The 19,654-nt window shown below is 46.7% G+C and overlaps 1 protein-coding gene across 4 annotated transcripts in view; it reads right to left on the bottom strand.

The window, feature by feature from the left end:
- Nucleotides 1-95: 95 nt before the first annotated feature.
- The window catches only part of LHPP (phospholysine phosphohistidine inorganic pyrophosphate phosphatase), a 70,850-nt gene continuing 51,291 nt past the window's right edge, over nt 96-19,654 (bottom strand). For all 4 annotated transcript variants that reach the window (XM_015633429.3, XM_033515563.1, XM_033515562.1 and 1 more), the window contains one exon: nt 96-805. In XM_015633429.3, the coding sequence (XP_015488915.1) occupies nt 715-805 (91 nt within the window). In that variant the 3' untranslated portion in view covers nt 96-714. The remainder of the gene's footprint in view (nt 806-19,654) is intronic.

Here is a 19,654-nt window from a genome sequence, read left to right as displayed (position 1 = left end):
TGGCCTTTCCCAGCTTTTCCAGGTAAGGAAAAGCATTTCAGGTCCTGCAAACATCAGTGCCAGTGCTGGTCCAACTGAACACAACGACACACAGGCCAGATGCAAAGGACAGGGTTTATTCCTGACAGGATGGCTCAGTTATTCCCTGATGTGTTACTGGATTCCTGTGCCCTCACCCAGGGCTGATCCTGGCAGAATCACAGATCCTGCCTTGCCAAGGCAGGACTGCTCCCCACCCCAGGGGTTTTGTGCCACCCGAGGCACACACAGCACCCCAGGGCTTGGTGGCCTCCAGCAGCCCCCAAGGACACCCCCCACCCCATCTCAGGCACCCCAAAAGGCACAGGACATGTGGGTTAAAGAGGTAAATCCATGCACGAGGGGCTGCCCGGCTTCCCAGTTTCCCACCTCCAGGCTGGGTCCCCTGTGTGAGCAAAGATAAAAGAGGGGAAGAGGCCCCCAGCATCACCCAGAGGAGGCTGAAGCCACTCACAGGCACCAAGGGCAGGACATTCCAGACTTGCAGAGCACAGCAGGTTTGGTGCTCCCTTGGATGAGAGAGGAGATGATTTTAGTGCCATTATGTGAAACATTTTGGAAGGTGGGCGCCCTGGACAGGGCTGGGCTGGGTTAACGTGAGATGGAGGTGGGAAAGGATGAAGTGGTTCCATGGAGAGGCTGCAGGTGAAGGTTCACCCCTGCTCCTGCTGGGATTTACAGATGCTGGAGGATGATGTCCACGGCCTCAGCCAGGTTGTTCACGTAGGCATCAGGCTTCACCTCGGGGTGGTTTTCATCTGATGGCCTGGAAGGAGACAGAGGGGCACAGCTGAGAAAGGGCAGGGCCCCAAACAGGCCCCATGTCCTGGTCACCCTGCTGCCCACAGAGCCCAGACAGCACCAATGGAGCAGCCCTGAGCTTCATATTCCTCCCTTTTCTGTTCATTTTTCCCCTTTCTCTCTCCCACACCCTTTCTTTCCCACATGCCCAGGTGGATCCTTTGTCCTTTGTGCAAATGAGCTCGGCAAAACCTTGCAAAGCCTCAGCTGGAAGAGAATCTCCACTTAATTAATTAATCCAAATCAATGTACTGCATTTTACATGGCCCTTCTGCATCCAGGCAATAGCAGCATCAGACAGGGATTGCTGTAAGGACACCTCAAAATTACAAATCATTATTCTCCTACAGTTTTTATCTAGAAATAGGTAGAGAAAGAACAATTCCCTTTCATCCTAGAGGCATGGAAAGTCTTCACATCACTTGAGTGAAAAGGAAGGTTCTGCCAGGGTTTCATTTTGCAGGACCATCTCTTGCAAACCCACCATGCTGAAATGTTTGAAACATCACCAGAAGAAGGTTCAGTCTCACCCTCCACCAAGGCACCACCCCAAAGCAGAGTGACTTGAAGGCGTTTTTTGCCAATACTTCATTAGCAGCGCTGGCCTAACGAGGTGCAGCTGCACAATCCCATTGTGCTGATTCAGCTGCACTGCTGGTGGGGAGGGGGGCAGATGTGGGAGGCAGAAATTTTCCAAACCTCATGGTCCCATTATGGCTCTTGGGCTGAGAAACCCAACAGCTGCTGAAGGGAAAACATATGTATTTTATACACTTAATGACCTTCCTTTGGGAAAGAGATGGGAGCCCAAATGTCCACCTCCCACCTCTCCTGCTCCCTGGGAAGGACAAACCTTTATTTAGCACAGCCTCTTGGTGGGGAAGATGCATTTCCCACCAGATGCAGGGGAAGCAGAGAGATGATTATTATCATTATTATTATTATTATTAATGATGTGCAGGATTTGGTGAGCATTTGTCTGTACAAGCACCAAATCATTTCTTCAGTCCCAGCACTGAAGCTCCCCAGGGCTGTTTCCTTCCTGCTCTTTTCTCAGCCGTGCTCCTCATGTCCAAGCCCATGAGCTCCTCACAAAGCCATGGCCTCTTTTGGAAGCCCACAATGTCTGCTTGAGGCTTTACTTGCTGCAAAGTTGTGCTATGAATTACAAAAAATAAAATATTTTTATATTTTCAGCTGATATTCATCTTCCTTTGTGTCACCTGCAAAGCCATGCCCAGCACCAGGCTCCATGAAACAGACTCTACATCTTATTTAAAGAGTGGATGGGTCTTTCTTTAAATATCCAAATTCTCTCTTGTTACAGGGCTAGGGAGCAATGGGAGTAATAATTACGATGGTTTTTAAGTCTTTTAAGCTGAAAGAGTTTGCTGATGGAGAAAAACCTTCACACATAAAGCAAGTAAAAATCCAGTGTGTACCCATCCCTTCAGTGGTAATTACTGCTCACTCCTGATTTAACCAAGTGGCTTTGATGAACACAAAAATAACTTTGGGCATACAGTAAAATATCAATTTCTTGTCACTAATCCCTAATTTGAGCAGAGAACTAAATAAAGCAACGAACAAAACTTCTCTTTGCATTTTACACCCTGAAAAATGTTCCTTTCCTAGATTACACATTAGGAGAAAATTTTAAGAACTGCTTGAAATGAATGCTTCTAGTAGAAATTTTCAATTACACAGCACTCTTTGATCTATTAAAAGGATTTTGTGATTAATATCTGTGCTGACTACACAGAAATCCATCTGTAACTCAGCTGCTAAATGCCAGTCATCAAGGAAAAGTCCTGTACACACTTAATGTGTCCTGTGAAAAGGGTGTGTGTGTATATATATATATATATATATATATTTGAAATAAAGTGGTTTTTTACCCATTAGCCCAAATACCATGGGATCACAACACACTCCTGGCTCCACTGAAGTTAATATTAAAACACAATAAATCCAGTTGTCTGAACTCTGTAGGAAAGCAGAGAGCTGGAATAACCACATTTCCCTGCTCTCTTGCCTTATCCTAGGGCTGTGCATGGAGCTTTTGTCCCTGTCAGTGCCACCACAATTCCTGTTTCATGTGGCCCCTTCCTTTGTCTCACAGGCATTTTGTGGCTCACAAAAACAGCCAAGGGCTGGGTTTGTTCCCCCCTCTGGCTCAGAGCTGCTCTTGAAGCATCCGACGAAAGGGAACTGCAAGCAATAATCCCTAAACTCTAGTGCCAAGAAACAAAGCTCCAAATGCAGCAAAACAACTCAGGAGCCCAAGTCTGGGTGCCAGAAGTGAGGCAGAAGAGAGCTGTGCCATAAAACCTCTGGGCAAACCCAAGATGCTGGAGGATGAGCCCTTATTCTGTTGTCCAGAGGGAGCAGAGACCATGGCTCTACTCCAGCCTCTTCTCTGGGGAATTTGGGCTTTTTCCAAAGAGGAACACCAGCCACTGAGAGTTTTAAGATGCCCTGAGGTGAAGCAGTGCTCTGGAGCTCGGCCCTGATGTCCTGGGCATTGCTTTGATGCGTCAGAGCCTCCCTGGACAAGGTCACTGGGTGCAGGTGGAAGCTTGAGCCAAGAGCAGATCTTGGTCTCACAGGCCCAGTTCAGCTTTTTCTCTCAGTGACAACAACCCCATGGCAACTGCAGGTCACAGAACTGACAGGGAAGGTTACTTTTTAATGCTTTCTTCTTTCATATTCCAGAAAGAAATTAAAAAAAACCCAACCCATCTAAAAATATGTTTAATTTGCTAGGTCAGTTGAAGAAGTTAGCATTGAGCTAACTTTAGGACAGACTCCTTCCGATTTTTTTCTCACATGGGGCTCTGGTTGCAGAAAAGAGCATAAATCAAAATGACAGAAAATTATATACTGCAGCTGAACATTGAGCTGTCAGCACTCCTGGCCAGTGCACAAACTCACTTGTGAAAAATCAACTACAGCCTTGGGAAACACTCTCCTGTAAAGCAGGACTGCTTGGAGTGGCTGAACACCACAGCCTGGAAGTGCACACGATTTTCCAGCCCAAATTGGCCATGGCACTGTGAAATGTGACACTTGTGCACTGCCTTTGGTGGCCACCTTGCTGGAATACAAAGGGGTCAGGGAAAGGAGTGGCTTAGCACAGAAAATCCAGGGTGGTCCTTATGGGTGTTGTTAGGAGAATGTGTTCTTCAAAAGCCACCCAAAAGGACCAGTGCATCACAGCACATGAACAATATCAACTATTTTTAACATGATGCAGCTCAGACAGTGGTCTTGAGGTTCCAGTTACTTGTGTCCATCAAATGCTCCTCGGGAGATGACTGAACATCCTCCTCTCCCAGGGAACATTCATCATTGTCAGGGCTGCAGCAGCTGAGCAGTTCTGTGGCCCCTTGTGCTCTGAGCCAGACCCTCAGCCCATACTGAAGTGGTTAGTTCAGATCAGCACTGCACTTGGAGACATCAGGGTGCTGCAGGAAACCAGCTCTGCACTCTTCACTTGGGAAGAGAAGCTCCAGCTATCAGGGAAACTCCAGTTTCAGAACGACTGCCTGCTAGAAAGTGATGGCTTCCTCCTGCTGAAGCATAAACCAAGTTGTAAGGGGCTGATTTCAAGTATCAGCTTCTGCAAGAATAACAAGGTTCACTTACTGTGTGAGTCAGATTTCCACCTGGGTAAGTCTGTTCTGACAGGCTGGGTTCCCTGCCTAGACTCAGCTATCAGGAATGGTCTTGAGTTGTTCCAACTTCTGTGCAATCCCTGGGATGGTTCACAAAGCTGAACATCTCTGAGGGATGAAGGGATCTATGCTGGCTTGCCTGGTCCTTCCAGGAACTATTAGGAGTCTTTGAAGCAAATACAGAGGAAACGTGATACACAGAAAGATGACCCCAAACCCACAGACTTTGATTTAATTCTTTTGTTTCCCACAGCAGCTGGGATTGCAGGAGTGATCTGTGGGTTGAAGAGGGGATTGGATGGGGCTGTCAGCCAGTTCCAATGGCACTGTCACAGGGAATCACTGCTGGAAAGGGAATTGGACCTACAGAATGTGGAATATGAATGAGCAAACCATCCCACCAGGAGCTGAGAGGGGATGTCAGAGCTCCAGGCCCTCCCCTAGGAAACTTCACACACCTCACTTGTGCTCTTCTCCAGCAAAACATATGGGGAACAAAAAGGAAACAGCTGGGTTACTGCATGGGCACAATATTTAACAGATAAAAGCCCAAGTGGAGGTGGCTGGCATTGGATAGTTGTGGTCACAGGGATGGAAACAGCGTCAGGGCCCAGCTCAACCTGAGACCTGCTGAAACTTGACTTGAGAGAGTGAGAGCAGATGGGGATTGATTGAGCCCTGATCAGTATCACAAGTTAAAATTAGCTCTTACACAGCCCTTTAGAAATGGGGGTAGGTAGGAAAAACACCAAGCGGGGTGAAAGCAAGGCACAAAGTGAATTTCTGAGACACAGCAAATCCCACCCCACAACTCATCCTCTGTTTGACCAAGGCAGCTCTGTGCCACCTTCAGACTTCCCACCAACTCCCTGCCCTGATGAAACAGCACCAGCTCCATAAAATGAGATAAAAAAGCCTGAGACCATTTCTCCTGGCAGTATATTCTTCAGGGGCTCTTACCATGGCTATAAAATATTCAAGAAGGGGTTTAACAAGGTTTTCTTTATGAGGAATGCAAACAGACACTGTAACCTTTGCTGCTTGCTTTGGAAAGATGCAATAATTAGACTTGGTGCCACGAGTGAAACTCTCTCTTTTTTTTTTTCTTTTGTGAAACATGCAATTTAATCAGTTTGGTACTGAAAACTCAGATAAACCACTGACAGGTCCCTGATGGACAGCTGAGGGGTGGTTGTAAAGCACATTTCCTGATCATACAATTGTAGAAAAACCTGCACCAAAGTCAGGAACAGCACCCAGGGCTGCTCCCAGAGCTCCAGGAAACCCCATACCTGGACCCTCTCATGTCATGGACAGATCCCTGAGATAGGAAGAGAGGCTTTTGTGGTTAAAAGACTGGATTTTGGAGAGCTCCAAGCAAAGCAAACCTTTGTCAGAGCAAACCAGCATCCTCCACTGCTCTTTTCTTGCCTCCCAGAACTTCACACGCCACTAATTGTGTTTAATTGTGACTCATTTAAATTCAAGCATCCACAAACAGGTAGAAATTACAGCCAAATTGTTTGCTAACACCTGAAGGAAGTCTGTAGGCTTGTGACTTAATTGTTCCCATTTATGTTAAACTGCTGCAGTTTTAATTGAACAGAATAAACCAGCTTAAGTCCACCACTTCTCCAGGTGAAATATCTCAACAAGTGGACAATACAATATTGAAGGCATAGGGAGTTATCCTTCTGCTTAGTTTACCTAAAAATAAAATTAAATTAAATTGCCAAATGCTAGAAATCACAGAATCATGGAATGGTTTGTGTTAGAAAGGACCTTTGAGATCATCTTGTTCCACAGGCAGGGACTCCTTCCACCATCCCAGGCTGCTCCAAGCCTTGTCCAGCCTGGCCTTGGACACTTGCAGGGATCCAGGGGCAGCCAGAGCTTCTCTGGGCACCTGTGCCAGCTCCTCCCCACCCTCCAAGGGAACAATTCCTCCCCAATATCCCATCTAACCCTGCTCTCTGGCCCTGGAAAGCCATTCCCACTTATCCTGTCACTCCATGCCCCATCCAAATTCCCTCTCCAGGTCTCCTGCAGCCCCTTTAGCACTGGAAGGTTGCCATTCCCCAGATCCTTGATTTTCTGAATTTCAATACACTTCTTGGGGTGAACATTTGTACTTCTCAAACATACATGTGCTGAAAATTTAACTGGAAGTGTTTAATTGGAATTTGTTATTTTCTAATCAGTTGGTTGCATGGAGATGCTCTAACCAAGATACACAATTCCAGAAACAGCTGCTTAGAAGAGGGTGCTGAGAGCACTGGTAGTGCTAAAAGAGGTGCATGAGGAGTGCTTGGTGTCCTTGTTGCACTCTCCTCTAGCAGGTTTTCCACCAGGTCTTTATAAACTGCCATGGTCTGGTGCAGGACATCACTTTGGGAAGCAAGGAATGGGTTGGAAATGAGGATTGTAACCACAGATATGAAGAGGTTCAGGGAGAGCAAGCGGGACTTTGTCAAAATAAAGAAGTTAAATGACCAGAGAGGTGAGAGAACAGGTCAGGAGCTGGAGGCTGGCAGGAACAAACTCCATGGGTTTCACATAAAAAGCTTGGGAGAGAGTCAGCACAAGTGTTTCCCAAACTCCTCTCCCCAGGCATGACATTTACTCATGGTGATTGCAAATTAACCCTTGAGCAAGCCCAATTCCTGGCATTTCTGCAGGATGCAGTGCACCCTCCACTGTGAACACACAGCACTGAGGAAGGGGATGACAGCAGCTCTTTTCCTCCACCCATTCCTATTTATTTTCTCTCTCAGCAAACCCAGCACACGGGAACATGCCAGATTAAGAGCTCTGGAGATTAAAAGTCCTGAAAGTCTGTGGAGAGGACATAGACACATCTGTACAGTCAGAAAGAGGCACAAAGGAAAGCAGGATGGTGATGGGAAGATGTGGTGTGAAGCACTACTGTCAGGACAGAGGCTACTCCTGGCTGAATGCTCTCATGTCATTACACCAGAGCATGAGATTTTATCAGTACTGACTTCTTCCCCTTACCTCCAAAATCCCTCATGGAAAAATGCACTGGAAAGTCAAGCTGGTTTGAACAAATATTTAAACAAGCAGAGCACTGGTGTTCCAGCATCTGGGCAGCAATTTTCCTGTCAAAACTGCAGAGCTCTCTCATCTTGCACAGCCAGAGCAGTTCAGCAGGGGCCAGGCATTTAAAAGTGTGCATACCAGTGTTAAGGTGGAGGAGAGGGAGCAGCACACATGCCTGATCTGGTTTTGGACTGGCTCCCAGCCTGCTAATCCCAAAACAGCTGCACACGTGTCCTGGGGACAGCTGGTACAGCAGGGAGAGCTGGAACCTGGTGGGCACAGATGGGGGGACACCCAATCAGTCCCTTTTGCCTCAAGGAGCTCTGTTCCTTTCCTCTCTGCCCATAATCCAGGTATCTTGTGGGCTCTGAGCTGCCATGGTCCCATCCAACCCTGAATCCAAAAAGCCATCAAGGCTCAAAAGCTTGGCTCCATGCTGGGTGCTGGATTTGACTCCTGAGAAGACTCAGGTGGAAGGGAGTTACTGCATCAGGGACTGCCATCCTCAGCCCCACGGAAACCACTTCAATCCATCTTACACAGTGGTGGAATGCATTGGTAATATTTGTTCAGTGCACTCTGTGAGGCCAACCAGAACAGCCAGAGGAAACATCTGAGAAACAGAAACATGAAACAGATGAGCATCTGAGAGCACAAAATGCTTCTGCTGCTGCAGAGGTGAACATTTACCCTCAGCCACCTGAGGTTTCCCATCAGGCTGGCCCAGACCCATTTCACCCAGAATTGTCTGTCCAAATACAAGATGCTCTGCCCAGGCTGGTCACCTGAACCTCTTCAGGAGCCTCCTGCTCAGGACAAACAGGGCACTCCAGAGGGAAAGGGGAAAGTGCACACAGAACCATGGAATCACTTAGTCTGAGAAGGCCTCTGAGATCACTGAGCCCAGCTGCTCCCCAGCACTGCCAAGGCCACCACTGCCCCGTGTCCCCAAGTTACACACCTACAGGTCCTTTAAATTCCTCCAGGGATGGGGATTCCACCACTGCTCTGAGCAGTTCTTTTCATGAAGAAATTCTTCCTGATATCCACCCTGAACCTCCCCTGGCCCAGCCTGAGGCCGTTCCCTCTCCTCCTGTCCCTGTTCCCTGGGAGCAGATCCCAAATCCCCCCGGCTGTCCCCTCCTGCCAGGGACTTGTGCAGAGCCAGAAATTTCCCCTGAGCCTCCTTTGCTCCAGCCTGAGCCCCTTTCCAGCTCCCTCAGCTTCCCTTCAACAGCTTTCTTCCCCCTTCTTATTCATCCCATGTTCATCCCAGCTTCTTAGATAACAAGTCTGGATAGGAAATAACCTCTGGAAGAGATGATTCTTTTCCCTACTAACTCTATTTACACCAGATGACAAGCTCATACCCCAGAGCCAGTTCTTGGACAGCCAGAGTTAGGTGTAAAGAATCTAACTTTCCATAAAGCTTAGGTAAAGTTTAGTGAGATAAATCCAAGCCCTTGTTCTCCTGCAGGCTGTGAGCACACACTCAAGTGAGCCATGAATGCCAGGCATGGGGGTGTCAGTGCAAGGAGCCCCTGGCTGGGCTGGGGTGCACTGGGGGACCAGAAGCTCTGTCTGTACATGTGGGTGCACCAAATGCTGCAGTGCAAGCACAGCACAGCTGTTTCCAATAAAAGCAAAGCCTCCCTCTCCCCCTCCAAAGTTAAACGCACATTTGCTTGTTTTCTGAGAAAAATCTGAGAATTGCCCCTGCTCTGCCAAACTCTCCAGTCTAACAGGGTGTTTGCAAGCACCCTGAGACTCAGCTCTGCCTGCTTGGATTAATTATTGATGACCTGCTCGGCTTTGCCAGATGACCTTACTCAATTCAGTAGAAAATAATTTTAAACGCCCCTGAGAAAGAATTTAGACATAAATATTTTCTTTGTGCATACACACAAACAGATGTGCATCTTAAATGGAGCTGATGCATTAGCTATTAATCAGATTTAATATTACACAGGAGTGAGAAAGATTAATTTCAAGGGTTGAATGTAAAGCTCAGTGGTGCTCAGACATCTTACTCTGTTAGATACTTTTAAAGACCTTAGCCTAAGAGAATATTTCATTGCTTTCCTTTAATACATCACTTACAAAATCCCTATGAAAGGTGTAAAATGAATGCTGGCTTCCACATTTGCAAAGCATCTCATGGAGATTTAAGTCGCAGAACTGTGCAGATTCTAGCAAGAAAGGAGCTTTGCAGATTATAAAAGAAAGAAGTTTTAATTTAAGGTTTCAAATGCTGTTTGGAGAAGTTTGACTTAAAAAGTATTAGGCCAGATTGGCACTGATAATTCAACCCTCGAGACAAGACACTCCAAGTTACAGCTTTAAAAGCCTGTTTCTCACCAAAGAGGAATTCGAGCTACCCTAAGGAGAATAATATTTGTCTCCAGATGCTGCTCACTAAATCAGCTTTAATTTTAAATGAGAATGAAACTATGAGCTATCTGTGCCACTCCCAGGAAACCCAAGCAGACAGACATGCAGCCAGTTCTCCTTCCAGAGGGCAGGGACAGCCAATTCACACACGTGTTGGGAACCAACACCACCCTGCTCCAAAACCTTTCTCACGTGGGAAGCCAAAAAAGCACCTACACTGGAAAATTAAGGCACAATTTATATTTTCGTCTGCAAAACTGTTCAGCCTGACAAGGCAACAGCATGGGGTCTGTCTGATTTCTCTTCCCAGACCAGATTCCAGATAGGAATATTACATCCAACCTCACTCAAGGATGTCAGGAACCCACATACTTCTGAATGTGCTCGTGCTGAACTGATAGAACAAAAGGGAATATAATATTTGGGCTAAACCCCAGGAGTTCTGCCTCAGCTTTGACTCAGTGCATGATTTATGCCCTCTGGAATGGCTCAGAGACACCTGAGCACACAGAGCCACCCAAATAACAGCCCTGCTCCCCAGAAACTCCTGCCCCTTCTAAAGCAGAAACTTTACTAAAGATAGTCCAAATTATAGCTTACTTGCTTAAGCAACTCTGTGAGTGAGATCTTCATAATCTTCTGATTGGAAGTTTGCATGGCCTGAATGTCTGCCTGCCTTCCCTTCCACGACCACAGTGCCAAGGAAATGAAACTTCATTTGCCTGGGAGATGTATTTACCAATATCTGCAAGTATTGGATGGGGCTTGGAGCAGCCTGGGATAACAGAAGGTGTCCCGGGGGTGGCACTGGATGGGCACCTTCCAATCCAAACTATTCCATGATTCTATGAAGTGATGGAGCTGATCAGGTTTGCTTTTGGCTTTGTTTCACCAATGAAAAAACCCAGATTTGCTGAGCTGTTGAGCTGGTGATGAAGCAAACTTTGTGCCATGTGCCTGCAGCCTCCAGGATCCTGAATGGGGTCGCTGGAGAGTAAGATCCTAAATCCAGCAGAAAACAACACAGTTCTGTAAGGACCAGCAATAGCCAGCCCTCCCTGAATCCCTTTCATTTTTTAATTGGCAATGGGGACCTCAGGCCAGGCTGCCTCCCTCCAGAGGAAGGCAGGATGTCCTCTGCAGATTAGGCTCACAAAGGTGGGAAGCTGTTCAAAGGATGAGGACAGGCTGCGCTTACGGCCCATGCTCGGTCCAAGGATCGCAGGCTCCTTGGAAGTACTGCAGGAAACGTGCAGCACCACTGCCCTGGAAACACGAGTGCTGCAGGGATGGCTGTGGCCTCTTCCTCCTCCTCCTGGCTCTCCTCCACCCCGGCAGGACGCAGGAGGGAGCACTGGGCTGAGGGAAGCCAGTGAACACATTTTTCAAGGTGTCAAACCACATCTAGGCTCGTGCTTAAGAATGGATTATGGAAAGTGCGCTGAACTAACACTGCTAGTGCAGGGATTAAATCCCTGTGTTCCTGGCTCCCAGCCCTCTGCTTGGACACAGAGAACAGCCAAGGCTTGTACCTGCTTCCTTCCAGCTGCGAGTTCCAGCTCTGAGTTCCAGCTCCTCGGATGGAGGCTGCTCATGTGTCTCGCTTGCTGTGCTCTCAGTGCAGACTCGGAGCCAACCCCTGGCCAAAGCCTCCCAGGAGTTTTGTGAAATACCAAGTCCCAGTCACATCAACAGGGATTTTGCTGTATGTTGTCAAAGAGATAATCCCAAATTTGCAACAACTGAGTGATGAATACCTGGGTTTGGGATGCTTGGTTTCAGTTCAGGGAGTTCCACAGGTTGGGTCTGTGTCCTGTGCTAACTTGCACATCCTCCAGCATCATTTTCTCTGTCAGTCCCTTCCACTTTCATAAACACAATGGTTAACAAATACTATGGCTACCTCCAAGTATCTTTTTTAAATTAGTTTTTGTGGGACTGACTGGACATTTCCCACGCTGGCTGCTACCACACATGCAAACTGCAGCCTGGAACCAGAAAATCACCCAGCAGGATGAGCTTGTACCACACCTGGCATGCTCAGGACAGCAGCAGGCACCACTGCTGCTTTCAAACCCTGCCACATTCACACAGGGCTGAGATGGTTTCTGAGTCAGCTCTTCATGAGCTCCAAGACACAGAAGCCAAGGATCAGCTGTGCAAGGTACTCAAGTGGGCTGGGAATGCAAGAGGCACCCAGGGGCTTCTCCACCTCCAGTGTAGCTGCCAAGGCTTTCCCATTTCTTAGGATCAGACTGAAACTGGGACATTTCTTAACCATGAAATCAGTAAAAAAGACTTAACAGCTCTAGAGCAGAGGAGGAAAAACCCTAAACAAACAAGAGCAGTGGCATGGTAACTGCTTCACCTTCTTGGTATCTGCAGTATTTGCTTTTATCTGACTGAGCATTGTGGTTGAGGCCAGTTTCCTCCCTTTGCATCAGCTTCAAGTGAAGACTGATCCTTTGCAGAATGAACAGCCCATCATGATCAGCCCATAATACTGGTTTTAGCTGTGCTGCTGTAACCCAACCTGGCATAAATGAAGTTTATTTACATACCATGCTCGATACCTTTGAGAAAATCAAATACTTAAAATACTTCAAAGGTCTACTTTGTACTGGAGGTGGGACAGCCAAGACTGAGGTCTGCACATATTGCTAAATTCCAAAGGCATTTCAGGGCGGAGATATTTGTCTATGGAGTTAAAAACAACCCAACAATAACCCAATACCCTTCAAATTGCATTCAAAGCAGCACAGAGCAATCTGTGGAGGGCTGATCAATCCTCTGATGTTTTTTCTCAGTCTAAAATGAAGCAGTGGCTTGAGGAGTGTGTGCTATGTCAGGATAATGTATATAAATATAATAAAGAATTTTTTGAAACAAACCAGCCAAGCCCTTGTGTGGAAAGGGCTTTAGCAGATCCTAAAGGGAGAGACTTCATCAAGTAAAACATTAAAAGAAATGTTCTAACTTACAGCACTATACATTAATGCTCAGCAATGTAAAGAGTTTAATTGCCTGTTGCTTTCCCACCATAAATTACTACCTGCAGCTAATGGAAAACCTTCCTCCAGACCTGTTTATTAACCTCACTCTCATTTCATACTCTCATATGGATGGAAAAAAGAGCAAAGCAGCCTGCAGTTGTCTGAAGTCCCTGCAAATGGGCATGTCCTGAGAAAGCAATGAACATTTAAGAATAACACATGCTTGGTACAAGTTGCTTGAGCAGCTCATCACATATGCAATAATCTGAAATTATGATTATGTTTGAATTTAATAATTAGCCAGCCAATGTTAAACCATGCTGCCACTCACACACAGCTATTTCCTGCCCTGGAAAGGACACTTCCTTCTTTTGGGAGAAAAAAGCCCAAATCACAGAGCCATGGAATGGTTTGGGTTGGTTAAAGACCTTCTAGTTACATCCCAGAGGAAAGGGAAGGTGGCTTGAAGGAGGAAGAAAAATTACCCATCGGAGGGATGCAGAAATGCAAGGTGACATTTGGACCTGGGTTTCACTGCTCTGCCTCTGGGAGATGCTAGTTAAGATACAAACCCAGAACAACAAGCCAGAGTCCCAACCCCTTTCCCAAAGGATTAATTAAGGAATCCTCCTCCCAGCCCCCATTCAGAAAAATCTGGCTGGAAACTAAGTAATAGCAACTGTTTACCCCATTAGAGCTCTGCAGTAAGAAAGGACAGCCTCCTACAGCTTCCCACAACTTTGGGCAAGATAAACATCTTTGTTGTAAAGCAAGAGCCTCTCCAGTTTTATTGATGGAGACAGAAAGTGCCAGAGAATGGGAGCTGCTGAACCCAGCCTCTGATTAGCAATTAAGAACTTGGAGAGGGGCAAGGCTCTGGGCACAACGTCCTCCCCACTGATTCATAGAAAACCTTCTCACATAAATTAGCCATCCCTGTGGTTTTAGTGCTTGGGTATGCTCGTGACAAAGGAGCCTCACAGGGCTCTGTGTAGCCATTGGATCCAGCCTGAAAATCTGGGGGAAGGTCCAGAGGGCTGCAGATAGACCTGTGCCCCCCTCACCACGTGTGGACAAGCCCCAGGGTCACAGGGAGCCTCCAGGATGGCACACTGCGGCGGGCATGTCCCTCTGGACTGCCACAGCACCAAGAACAGCGTGGGAGACAGGCTCTGTGGAGCTCCCTGACTCCCTGCTCCAGGCCCTGAGCAACCTGGGCTACTGGAAATTGTCTCTGCCCATGGCAGGGGGTTGGAATTAGATGAGCTTTAAGGTCCCTTGCAACCCCAACCATTCTGTGACTCCTCGTGCACTAGGCTGGGGTGCAGCCTCACGCAGGCCTGGGAGCAGCACCCACCTTCACAACAATGCTGTGACTTACTCTGGCACATGGAGGAGACATCAGATCAGCTATTCTCTCTACAAAAGGAGTTACAGAAACTCTGAAGGCTGCTCACATCAACAGCCCCTAATTGAAATCCGCAAGGAGGCTGAGCTGACGGATCCTCCTGACATGGTGTGCCCAGAGAGGTTTGCAGAACTCAGATCTGACACTGCTGAGGGCTTGGCTTTCCCCCACACCTCCTTCCCCCAGGAAAAGCTACAACTGAAAAGTCCTGGTCCTCGGAGGGAGCACTGCTTTTTATCAGATGGTAACAATGAGTACATCATGAAATCATTTAATAGTTCTCATTAAATGCCTTGCTGGAGAGCAGCCCTGATTTATGGACACTATGCCGTGGGTATAAATAAAGCTGCAGTTTGCTTGTAACACAGCTGGTCCCGAAAATTAATGTTTTGTTTTCCATAACCTTTGTACTCTCCCCTTCCTCTGCTACTATGGCAAAGCTCAAGGCGTGTAACTCGATCGCTCTGGGGAACAGGAGACACATCCAAGGGCTCGCAGGGGCTCAGCCCTGCCTCCAGACACAGCTTCCCAAGGGCAGCCCTGCACTCCTCAGAGCCCCCACCCTTACACATAGGTGGATGCACCTTTCTGGATCCAAACAAAACCCTCACCAGAGCCTTCCTTGCCTCTTGTGCTGGAAGTGTTGCTGGAAAGGCCTATCTCGGCAAGTTCAGCTCCAAGAAACGCTGATATATTTAGCACCGCCGCATAACTTTCCATCCTTAGAAGCTCAGTATTCCTTTTTCTTTCTGTGGCCAGGGAACAGGACAAAAGCCACTCAAACCAGATGTACATCCGTCTCCAGAGGAGAGGAAATATGAGGCTGCTGTGACACAGGACAGTGGCCAGAGACATTTTTTAATGCTTATATTAACCACAGCACCTAATCCTAAGCAAACACTTCATCAGTTGGACGGTGGGGTTTTTTTAAATCACCTTTTAGTCCCAGCACAAGGTGTTCACTAAGTGTGTGACTGAGCACAGGGAAAACTGCACTTCCAGGCCAGGCAGATGCTGAGGAGGCTTAGGAGAGAGTTATTTTAAATGAAGATGGGGAGCAGGGCTTTGCAGTCATATGGTTTGCATCTGGATTTTACAGGCATGATAATTTTATAACCCTCTCCTTGCAGTTTTGAAGCAGTGCAATATTCTTTGCTGCTGCAGGGACAGAGCTGCAGGAAACATCCTCCTGCATCTGACAGCTTAACGTGGCCCTGAGCCTGCAGCCCTGCTGTAAAACAGGCAGGAGGAAGCTGGCAGGGCCAGTGGAGTGCAAATGGGCACTTGTATTACACTGGCACTGAAACATGAAGTCTTAAAATTGACCAGTTTACTTCTGCTCACAGCCAGGCCTGTTATATCTGGTGATTTTATATCAGTATATATGAGTTTTTCTTCATCAGTGTCACTTTCTAGTGACTGCATGTGCTTCTTTTCTGGCTGAAACCAAGAAACCTCTTACTCAAGCAACCCTTTTACACGTGTACATGATACATGGGGCTGCAAAATGATTGCAAGAAGAGACTTTAGTGCAGGAGGACTCAAAGCACCGAGACAGCTGAGAACAAAACAATGAGAAAATCACCTCTAACCATAGCAGGAAATGTGGGAAAGATTAACTTCTTTTTTAAGAGTAATATTTTTACATTTCCACAGACAGCCCCAGCACAGTCCCAGCTGTGTGCATATTCCAGGCACTAACTGTACATGGACTCACAATCTTCCCAAAACCAAACCTCAGCTATCATCAAGCTTAGTTTAGCCACATATTTGGCCTCTAAACATGAAGAAATTAAGAGTTTTTCCTTGGGAGGCAACGCAGGTTTTGGCAACCGCTATTGAGTTTTAAACATTTGAAAGTAATTGCTAATGCACAAAGAAGCTGGAATTGAGGAGAATTTTCCCCAGGTTGGAGATCAGTGCTGGTTTCCACTCCAACAGCTATTGAAGTCACTCAGATTCAGTCCAACATGCCCTACACAGATGTCAGCACTATCCCCAAAACACAGATACTCACAGACACATACATGCATTTGGATGTCTTTCCCTCTGTAAATGGAGAAAATTTATATTCAATTACTTTCCTTTAAAATGATACATAAAGCAGGAAGACAACTTGTTTCAATAGGAAAAATTTATTGGACTAGTTTCTAGGGTGTATTTATTTGTAATAAAAAATTTTGCTAGGTGATGGATTTAGATGAATCTTACCTAAAGACTCTGGCTCTTCTTTCCTACCAGTTTCATGTCTTGATAATTAACAAAGATTAATTTTTTTCATGGAATTTAGTTACATAAAAATACATCAGTTTTGCAGAGGTCATTAACTCCAGGGTTTCTACTGAGCCACAGGGTCTCCATGGTTGATCTTGAGCTGCTGCAGGTTCCAATCCAATTTTTCTTGCTATGAACCTTTGTTTCATTTTATTGCTCTTTGTGTTTATGAGAGAGGCTGGGAAGGAACAGAAGACATGGAGAACCTACTTTTGCTTCTGACACTTGTGACCTCAGGTACATCGCTTAGTCTTTCTTGGTTTCCACAAGTGAAAAATGAGAATAACAACTTTCTACTTTGTGTGAGCACATCAGAACTTCATAGGGGAAAAACAGATACAGAAGAGTGAGGTGTTTCCAGACCCTCCAAGATCAGGCAGGGAGAAGATTCAGAGTGATGGATGAATCTGTGGCCAAAAAGAGAATGGATCAGCCACAAACTGTTTGGGATGATGCCCTGACCAGCTGGGAGCCATAAATGGATTTTGGCATTGACTTCAAGAACTTCAGAGTTTGACCTTCTACATTGCAGGACCTCATCTGTAAACCAGAAACAGCAGGATTTCTGTCTTCCCATTCCCTCTCATCAACGTGGATTCTGTACCCCATAAGGACAGACTGTGTGTCACCTAAGGTGTTAAATTCAGCTTTGGTAGGAACCTGGAGGAGGACTGAAAGGCAGTGAAACAACCCTGCAAGGAACACAACCAGCAACAAGAGGAAGAAGATGAGAGAAAGTAAGGAGGAGCTGTTTGTGAGTCAGCATCGAGCCCCTCTGGGCTGAAACAGACACGGGGTGTGGGCACAGCAATTTCAGTGATAAATTTGTATATAAAGTATGGGATAAACCCTGGCCTCTCTGAGCAGCTTCCTTTGACTTGAGTGGGAATTGCTTCCTTGTAGCTGAGAGCAGGATTTGTCTCTCTAGGTGTAATGATAAAAAAGAGAAAAAACCTTCTTAGATGATCATCACAGAAATGATCCTGGCCTTTCCAACACTGATATCAAGAATTCTGATAAGACCCCTTGTGATTGCATTTCTGCCAAAAAAAAAATTTAGAAATTCAGGTTGTTGGCTTGTGTTTAAGAATGTTTTCATAAAGTTTCTACTGAATGTATACAAAAAAGAAATAGCCCTGACTTCCTTCCATCCACATGGAATCACAAGACTGGAAAAGACCCTGTGCAAACCCCTGGCCCCCATCAGGTCCTTCCCCCTGGACAAGGGGGATGGCAGCAGCTACTCCTCAGAGCAGGTACCTACAGTCACTGCCCCCAGGAAGGGAGCTGCTGCCAGGAATTAAAGGTAGCCAGCCATTCTTTGCTTACTGTAAATATTTTTCAGCCAATAATTACAGCCTGTTTCAATCCTCCACACTGGAAAAAGCTCGCTATTCCCGAGGCAGGGGCAATCCAACTGTGACTGCTTCTTCCAACACCTCCAGCTTCCTTCTGGAGCTCCTCTGGAGCTCTCCAGCCTCCGAGGGACCATGAGCAGCAGCCTGACTGTCCCTGAGGGAGGTGGCTTTGGCTTTGGCCTCGAACAGGCTGAGCCACTTCTTGCCCAAACAAGAGAATCACAACAAGCAGCTGCCTCGGGAAGAGTTAAAACGAAGAGTCCTGCTAACGCTTAAGTGTTACAAATCTTTCCAGTTAAAATAAATTATTCAGGAGATGTCAGCTTCCCATCAGCACCATATGAGCTACATTTTTAATAGTTCTGTGCACTGAACATGTTCTGTCATAATATCAGCGATAGCGAGCTGCAAGACGAGGAAGGGGGAAACGCGAGCGCGCCGTGAACATGAAAGACGGAGCTGCTTCCTCTGAAGGGCCATGAAACACACGTCGCTCCAGGCAGAGTGGAGAGGAGTCAAACAGACAGGAATAATGCACTGACTTCAGGAAAGACAGCAGGAGCCTCTTCATTCTTCCTCAAAAGCACTGTCCTACCTGATGGATAATTCACCCACCACCTTCCACTGTCTTAGGTCTCATTTGTTGTGAACGAATCCACTCTGTGGCTCCACCTGATTTTTCCAAACATAAGCTGGAATCAACACCTACCCTAAAGTCTTCTAAATTAACAATGAAGAGTCTTCTGCTCCATGTCTCCAGGTATAATAATGAAAGAAGGGAGCATTTCTTTTTGCCTCAGATATTAAAATAACCACCTATCTGCCCACTCATCCATGTATTAATTTATTTGTCCAAATCTCAATCCATGTGGCCAAACCCTTCTATCTCCCGTCCCTGTTTCTGTCCCAGAAGAGGACCAGACTTCCCACAGGAAAGATGTTTGGGCTAAATAGCCCAAGAGTAGTCTCTTGTTCTGCTCAAGGGAAACAGGCTTTTGAGGAATGACCCCAGCTTCCCACCCTTCTAGCCTCTGATTAAGAAAACAATTTTGCCTCCAGAGCTACAGCTTCAGCTGGTTCAGCTTTTAACTGAGAGAGGAGACACAATGAGCCACTGCAAGGCATTGCAAATCAAAGGAGAGAAAAGGGAAGGGGACATGGGAGATCCACAGCCTGTTCCAGCAGCACTGGGAGGCACATCAAATCCCAGCTTCTGAGGAGCAACCACCACCTGTGTCTTGTCTCTTACAAATGAGAACAGCTGCTGACAAAAGCATAGCAGCACCTCAGTAGGCCTGGTTTGCTTTTAGGCTGAACCCAGCAAGGTTAATTAAAGATGTTTTACTAACTGGTTCTCCTGAGACAGACCTAGATTAAGAGATGGCTGTTCAGGCCAACAAGGCAGCATATGGAGGATGGAAGAAAGGACCAAGGTTTGGCAGGAGTTGAGGAAAAAATGCAGCCTCTTGTTCATGGCTCAGAGGTTCCGATGAGCGTGAGGCATGAAATCCCTCTGAATGCCTTCACACACTCCCACTGCTCACCCAGCACCTCCCTGGGACTTGAAAGAATTCTACAAAGCAGAAAAATGCTGTGGTCAGTCCTGAGTGGGCCCGATGGCTGAGCAGGCAGCAGAGAGAACCCGTACGTGCT

Source organism: Parus major, chromosome 6 (genome assembly GCF_001522545.3).
Source record: "Parus major isolate Abel chromosome 6, Parus_major1.1, whole genome shotgun sequence".
NCBI classification, from domain to species: Eukaryota; Metazoa; Chordata; class Aves; order Passeriformes; family Paridae; genus Parus; species Parus major.
Note: the sequence above shows the minus strand (reverse complement) of the source record. Positions and strands in the feature narration are given on the sequence as shown.